This window comes from Tupaia chinensis, unplaced genomic scaffold, assembly GCF_000334495.1.
Source record: "Tupaia chinensis unplaced genomic scaffold, TupChi_1.0 Scaffold000100_1, whole genome shotgun sequence".
NCBI lineage: Eukaryota > Metazoa > Chordata > Mammalia > Scandentia > Tupaiidae > Tupaia > Tupaia belangeri.
In genome coordinates, this window is record NW_006159564.1 from 2,094,460 (window position 1) to 2,102,623 (window position 8,164).

Here is an 8,164-nt window from a genome sequence, read left to right on the forward strand (position 1 = left end):
TCCAAAAAAAAAAAAAAAAAAAAAAGAGAGAGAGAGAGATACCACCTAATCCCAGTCAGTATGGCGAATATATAAAAAAAAAAAAAAAGGGACCAGCAGTTAGCGTAATGGCTATGTCACTGGACTCCCATGTAGTCGACCACGGTTCACGTCCCAGACCCAGTGGCTTAAAACTCACGCCGGGCGTGTGTGCGTGCGTGCCCAAGATCCCAAGAGGAGAACGGAGGAGAAGGGATTGTGGCGTGGCCATCCCCCCGGGGGATGATTTCTCGCTTTCTGTCTCTCTGTCTCTGTCTGTCTGGCGAGCGCACGCAACCTGTAGCGCAAAAACGTCTCAAAAAAAAAAATGATAATTGCTGGAGGGGATGTAGTGAAAGGGGAACACTCCTACATTGCTGGTGGGAATATAAATTGGTCCAGTCACAGTGGAGAACAATATGGGGGTTCCTCAAAGATCTTCAAATAGAATTACCATATGATCCAGCAATTCCACTCCTGGGTATCTACCCAAGGACAGGAGAACACTTAGCAAAGCACTTGCACAACTATATTTATTGCAGCATTATTCACAATTGCTAAGACATGGAACCAAGCCAGATGTCCACAAATAGATAAATGGATGGAAAAAGTGTGGCACATATACTCCACGGAATACTATTCAGCCATTAAGAACAACAAGGCCCTGGAATTTGATAGAAAGTGGACGAATATGGAAGATTTGTTGCTGAGTGAAGCAAGTCAGGCTATGAAAGAGAGACATTGTTTGTCTCTACTTAACATGTACTGACTGTCCACGCTCTATGGTAGAGACTGAAAGACTGGAGGACATAAAAGCATTGAAAATTATTATGGACACTAGAGACAAAATGGAAGGAGAGTATGGGAGGGGGAGAGTGTAGGAAGGAAAACTTGGGGGAAAAAATAGAAAGGTGGAACATAGACATGGTTTATTATGTTGATGATGTGTATAACATCTTCAACTGGGCTGGACTGAGATGTATATTCTGCTGGGTAAAGTCTCTTTAAAATATAAATGATGTATCATGATTGAATGTATAAATAATAATAAGAATAATAATTTTTTAAAAAATACCTCTATTTTGGGACCAGCAATTAGCATAATGACTATGTTGCTGGACTCCCATGTAATTGATCACATTTCGTGTCCCAGAACTGGTGGCTTAAACTCACACTGGGCACGTGTGCATACATGCCCAAGATCCTGAGAGGAGAATAGAGGAGAAGGGATTGAGGTGTGGCCATCCCCCCTGGGGGGTGATTTCTTGCTTTCTGTCTCTCTGTCTCTCTCTCTGTCTTTCTGGTGAATGCACGTGCCCTATAGCAAAAAAAAAAAAAAGCTCTCAAAAAAATAAAATAAAAACCAAAAAAAAAATCCCTCTATTTTAAAGGGAAACAAATATAACATGATGTTCTCTGATGAGTTATTTTTCTATTGTTCGTTTTCCTTGCTCCCACCTTACAAAAATGTTCTACTGCTGCCCTGTGGGGTGAGAGCTTTTATTCTATTTTGTAAAGTGGGGCAGTCCTGATTCATGAATCAGAAGTAAAAACCAATTAGATTTAGAACTACATTTGGTTTTGTGTGTTTTGTTTTGTGTGTTTTTTAAATTATTTTTATTGTTATTTTTATTTTATATTACATTTAATCACATATATCTTTACAGTGTATAACATTTCTTTTCCAGCATGATTACCATGCATATCAGTCAAGACAAAGACATTACTATCCACATCATCATCATCAAATAGCTTTTCATTTTTTTTCTGATTATTATTTTTTATTCTCATTATTTTTTTAAACATTCAATCACTATACATCATTTGGCTTGTAAAGAGAATTTACTCAACATGAAATACTTCTCAGACCAGTCCAGTTGAGAATACTATATCCATCAACAGGTAATAAACCATTTCTGTGTCCCACTAATGTCATGCCTCTCTATTTGTTCTCTTGCTATCCTTCTCTATACTCTTGTCTCCCCCACCCCATTCCACACTGTCTTCAGCATTCATAACTATTTCCACTGCTTTTATGGCCTCCAATATTTCAATCTCTACCAGTGCAGATAGTTGGTATAGATTAAGTGGATACATACATCTTTCTTTCATAGCCTGGCTTGCTTCACTCAGCAATAAATCTTCCACATTTGACCACTTTCTATCAAATGGCAGGGTCTTGTTGCTTTTTATGGCTGAATAGTATTCCATAGAGTGTACGTGTCACACTTTTTCAATCCATTCATGTGTTTGCAGACATTTGGGTTGGCTCCATGTCTTAGCAATTGTGAATAATGTCGCAATAAACATTGATGTGCACACACTTTTCTGACTGGATGTTCTCCTGTCTGTTGAGGATATACCCAGAAGTGGTATTACTGTATCAAATGGTAGTTCAATTTGTAGATCTTTGAGGAACCTTCTTATTGTTTCCCACAGTGACTGAACCAGTTTACATTCCCACCAACAGTGTAGGAGAGTTCCCTTTTCACCACATCCCTGCCAACACTTATCACTTTTTGTACTTTTCATCTTTGCCATTCTGACAGGGGTTAGGTGGTATCTTATAGTGGTTTTAATCTGCATCTCCCTTATGATGAGGGATGTGGAGTATTTCCTCATATGCTTTTTGGCTTAGAACTACATTTGTCGTAATTTTATCTTTTGACAATCTAGAATGCAAGTGTCCAGACACCTTCTATCCTTTCACAACCTTGCTAAGATTCTTCAAACCCCAAGGCTGCAGCTTAAAAATTCAGTTCCCAGAGCAGCAAGGAAATCACTGCTTTGCTTTTCTTTTTAAATTTAGTTCACATATTTTTTAATAAAGCAAATATTATGGAACTTTTTTTCTCAACAGAGAACTTTACATTCTTTTGTCCATTCAATGTTTCTTCACTTAGCCTCTCCCACCCACCCTCTACCATCCATACCTCTCCCTTTCGCTTGTAGTTTCTTGTGTCTACATGTATCCTTTCTACTATAATATCTTCTAATCTTTCCATTTCTGCCATAAAGTGCAGACATTCAGTACATATTAAGTGGGGATATACAGTTTTGTCTCCTTCAAAGTTTAGCTCACTTCACTCAACATTGAAAATGTTAATCTTTCTGAAAGCCAAGAGACTGTTCCCTTAGCTTTCCAATGAAACTTCAGACCTTTTCAAATGGAAGACCCTAGATCATTTCCACCTCTTTCCTCTATTTTTGGCATCTTTGCCAACATCCACCCATTTTGACACTCACAAACTATGTTCTTGATTATGTTTCTCCTCCTTATTGGCACTTTTTCCTCTTATATTTGGTTGTACGTGGCTGAAAGGTGGATTTTTTGGCTTTGTCTAAGGGTAATGGGCAGAGAAGGATGATTTTTAATTTACTAGAAGGCATGCGTGCTCAACAGAGAGAAAGAGAGAGTGAAGGTGAGAAAGCACCTGCCCCATGGGGGATGGCCACACCACAATCCCTTCTCCTCCCTTTCTCTTTTCAGGATTTTGGGCATGCACACACACACATGTCAAGTATGTTTTTCTTTCAAACTATGTCCATGACCCAAACCTCACAGTCCACTATATGGAATCCAGCCACCTTAACCAACACACCACCAGCTGACCCAACTATACTTTAGAAAATGAATTTCAAGTCCAGCCAGTGGTGAACATAAGCATAGTAACACAGCGCTTTGGTGAACTGAAATGAGGAGTCCTGAGTTCACATCCCAAAGCTTCCTTATATGTGCCGGGTATGTACACATGTGCCTGTGATAAACTGACTAAGGCTGGGGCACGAGAACCTATTAGGGGGTTCTCTCTGTCTCTTTTGTTTCTTCTCTGTATGTCTTTCTTGCTTATGGAAGAAATAAACTTAAAAAAAACGGATTTCATAATGTACTTAAAGAAAAATATACTTGTCACCAGTTCAAAATTTAAATACTTGCTTGTTTTTACTTTTGAATACTCAATAGGTATAAGGAAAGCCAAAAGCCATTAGAATACAATCTAAACTCCTCCGTTTTCCCTTTCAGACATAGTGTAAAGTGTCCTTATACCTAAAACTCATTTTAACACTAGTTGATTTATCATCACCACCAAACACCATAACATAATGATATACAACAAATTTAAATATTCTCAGTAGGAGATATTTAGACAATAGTTTTGGCTTTGTTTTGATTTTTCCCAGTTCTGTAATAGCATAAAATAACCAAATTATACCTGAATTCAGGCCTATTAAATGACCCAGTCTCTTCACATGAGAACTAAGTGGCACTAACCATTGCCCAAATATAATTTCTGTGATAAATATTATAATGATTATCCTAAAAATATAGGTGGAGATGTCTTTTATTCAGAAGTACCTATAACCTTTTAAGCCAAAATCCTTAACAACATCATACCTACAAATGGCCCCATGCCCAGGTATAATGTCACACTTTCCATCATTCAAGCAGAAGTCAGGCTGTAGATCACAGAGACTCTGACAGGGCAGTTCTTCCACACTGAGATACCCAGGGTAGCATCTGCACTTTGCTTCTCCACTCCATGGGTTAACCAGACACTCAGAAAATTCATTGCAGGCCTGAAACTTGCAAGGGTTAGCTTCTTCACCTAAAATGTCAAACAAAACAAAGAGTGATGTAAGGAAAGGCAAAGCATAAAATTTGGGGTACATGAAAGCCCCTCATGAGACAGCCCTGTAATTTATCATTCAAGTATACCATTACCACCAATACCAAAACAAATTTCTGGTTGATCTTAGATGGATGGACTTTTGTCAAATGTCTCTGAAACTCACAGCCAAATTATAAAATCCTATGACCAGGGTATGCATCTGCATGTTTTATCTTGAGTATGTAGAAGCTTTAAAATCCATGTTACATAATTCTAGATTTAAGTTAAACTCAGTTTTCATAGGTCACTCATTTCCACCAATTATGTCCTTCTGTAGTCCCCTCCACTCGGAACTCAGATATCTGCCTTGCCCCACACTGACACAATGGGATGGAGAGTCAAAGCCTAGAGAAGAACTGCTAGGAACCTGAGAGGTAGGCATAGCCCAACAAAGAACAGCCTAGGAAAGGCCAAGGTTTGTTGACACCAATGTTAGAAAAATATATTATCCCTGTAACTCTTTAGGCCATTCCTAGCAATATTTTGGCTTCAGTAACTTTATCTTTCCATGGAAGGGTGAGTAAAAATTACCAAAAAATTATTTAGGAGAATGGTCAATCAAAAATGATAGAAGACAATGAATGGGACTTCTAGTCTACCATTGTTCCCATGTTTTCCACTCATGAATGGCAATCTGTGAGTGGCAAATGGCTAAATGGTAACATAGATACTAAAACAGGGGAAATGTGTGGTAATGATCATAAACTCATCTGTGTGAACAAGTATAAAGTTTAGCTAGCAAGCTAATGAGAACTAAAAAAAAAACTAAGATTCTAGTCACAAGTCTATGATCCTCCAGCTCACTAGGATCTGGTGACAGACAAGTGCCCAGCATGTTTTTCAGGCTAATCAGATTTGGGACTTGAACTGTGGTCAACATGTGACTTTTAGTTCCAGTTCTCTTGGTTTCCAGAAATTAAAACTACTTTGAAGAGCAATGGTTTTCCTGCTGCTCTAAAGATTAGATACAATTTTGTACAAATATGTGCCTTTGGAATTTGGAGGAGCTTTAAAGCCAATTTCCCTTAGTTCTCTGTGGTAACAAGAGGATGTACTGGGATGAAAGATGGTCCCCAAAAGTTCATGTCTACCTAGAACATCAGAATGTGACCTTATGTGGAAATTGTCTTTGTAGATGTAATCAAATTAAGAAGAGGTCATAGTGTATTAGAATGTACCCTAATCCAATGATTGGAGCCCTTTTAAGCAGAGGGAAATTTGGATACAGAGACATAGACACATAGGAGGAAAGATATATAGACTGAGGCAAAGATTGGAATGATGCATCTGTAAGCCAAGGAATGTCATGGATTAACAGTAAACACCAGAATCTAGGGAAAGGCAAGGAAGGATTTTTCCCTAGAGCTTTCGGAAGGAGAGTAACCCTGTTTGTACTTTGATTTTGGACTTTCTGTCTCAAGAACTGTGGGAGAAAATGTCTCCATGGTGATAAGCCTCCCAGTTTGTGATAATTTATTACTTAGGAAACTAAGGGGACCACTGCTGAGAACATATAGTCATGCTGTTAGATGAGCAGTTTCTACAAGAGGACCACACCACAGTACTTCCTACCCCTTACATCCTGATCCTAGCAGTGTGACCTTGTAATCAGATCATAACCTAACCTCAAACTAGCAGTGAGGAATAGGAGGGTTTACAGTGGGTAGGAAAGATGCTATTCTGCACGGCTTTTGTTGTTGTTGATAAAACTGTAAGAGTTGCTGAGATACCACACATGAAAACAATTTAGGCAAGAGACAAATTAATTTTGTTTCTAGCCAGTCTTGAGAGAAAATGGCATTGAATCTGAGAGCCCTTAACTAAAAATATGTAGTAGAAAAATTCTTCTTAATTTTTTTTTAATCTGTGGACATTCTATGGGTGTGGGTGTCCACAGGGAGGAAAATAGAATGCCTATTTTCTTTATTCTTTTCTTTCTTTTTTGTTTGCTTGTTTTGTTAGTTGAATTTTTTTGTCATAGAGCATGTGTGCTTGCTCACCAGAAGGAAACAGAGAGAAAGAAAAAGTGAGAACTCAGGACTAGCAGTGTAATGACTACATCACTGGACTCCCATGTAGTCGACTGTAGTTCAAGTCCCGGATCCAGTAGCTTAAACTCACGCTAGGCATGTGTGCATACGTGCTCAGGATCCCGACTCAGTAATGCCGTGATCTCCTTCCTCCACTTCTCTATCTCACCAGGATCCTGGTCACAGACATATGCCCAGTGTTCTTTTCAAGCCATTCAGGCCTGGTACTTGAACTGTGGTCAGCATGTGGCTTCCAGTTCCACAGTGTGATATGCTACCAACTGCACGACAGAGGCTGGTGATTGGCAAAAGTTTTATAAATCATAACTGTTTGCATTTTTGTAGCTAGTCAAATGTTTTATATCTGTTATTTTTTAAACATCCTTAGACTAGCCCTATGAAATACAAGGGTCAGGCAGGACTATCCCCATTTAATATATGATATGTTTCATCAGAGATGACGCAGCTCATCTAGAGCCATACAAATGATAAACTGCAAAGCAGCAGCCAGAAACAGGCCTTCTAGATCAACACATGGCAAATAAAAGGCAAACAGCCTTAGAGAACTCAAGTGCCAGGAGACTTAGGTATTGGAAGATTAGTTAAATCATTTTCCTCACTTTCAATGAATACTGGTACTTTAAGGATTTCAAAGGAAAGAATGTTTGCTTCTTTCCCAGTTAAAGAATAAGGCTGACTACTTTCTAACCAACATGAGAGTAAAAGGCACTGGAGAAATATGGACCCAAACAGTCTACCTTACTCTTACTCAAAACCACTGCCTCTGGGACACGGAAGGAAAAGAAGAACAAAATTTCAGACACTAACAGTATTTTTTGCCTCCAAGCCTTCCAAATAAAAACAATGATGCATTATATTCATTCACAATATTTTTAATGACTTCCGTGTTCAAAGAACTGTGCTAAATTCTGGCTAGAAAGTGGTTAATAAAACAGATAAAACTCTCAGTCCTTGTAGAAAGCTCAACTGGGAAAAATAGCCTTTAAGCAACTATGTACATAACTTTACTACAATAATGATAAACTTTAAAGGGAAAAAGAGCATGATGTTATAACAAAGACTAATAGGGAACCAGCAGTTAGCGTAATGGCTATGTTGCTGGACTCCCACGTAGTAGACCACGGTTTGCGTCCCGGACCCGGTGGCTTAAAACTCACGCCGGGCGCGTGTGCGTGTGTGCCCAAGATCCCGAGAGGAGAATGGAGGAGAAGGGATTGTGGCGTGACCATCCCCCCTGGGGGGTGATTTCTCGCTTTCTGTCTCTATGGCTCTCTCTGTCTGTCTGGCAAGCGCACATGCCCTATAGCGAAAATCTCTCCAAAAAAAAAGGAAGAAAGACTAATAGAAAAGATCCAATCTAGACGATGGGTTAGTTCAGAAAGTCATGAGGCATAGGGTGTGCAAGAGTCAGCCAAGAGGGGTACG

At 39.1% G+C, this 8,164-nt stretch overlaps 1 protein-coding gene across 1 annotated transcript in view; it reads right to left on the bottom strand.

Moving 5' to 3' along the window:
* The window catches only part of IMPG2 (interphotoreceptor matrix proteoglycan 2), a 128,443-nt gene that overhangs the window by 11,955 nt on the left and 108,324 nt on the right, over positions 1 to 8,164 (bottom strand). Inside the window, exon 15 of the mRNA XM_027769966.1 lies at positions 4,415 to 4,625. Within this exon, the coding sequence (XP_027625767.1) occupies positions 4,415 to 4,625 (211 nt within the window). The remainder of the gene's footprint in view (positions 1 to 4,414; positions 4,626 to 8,164) is intronic.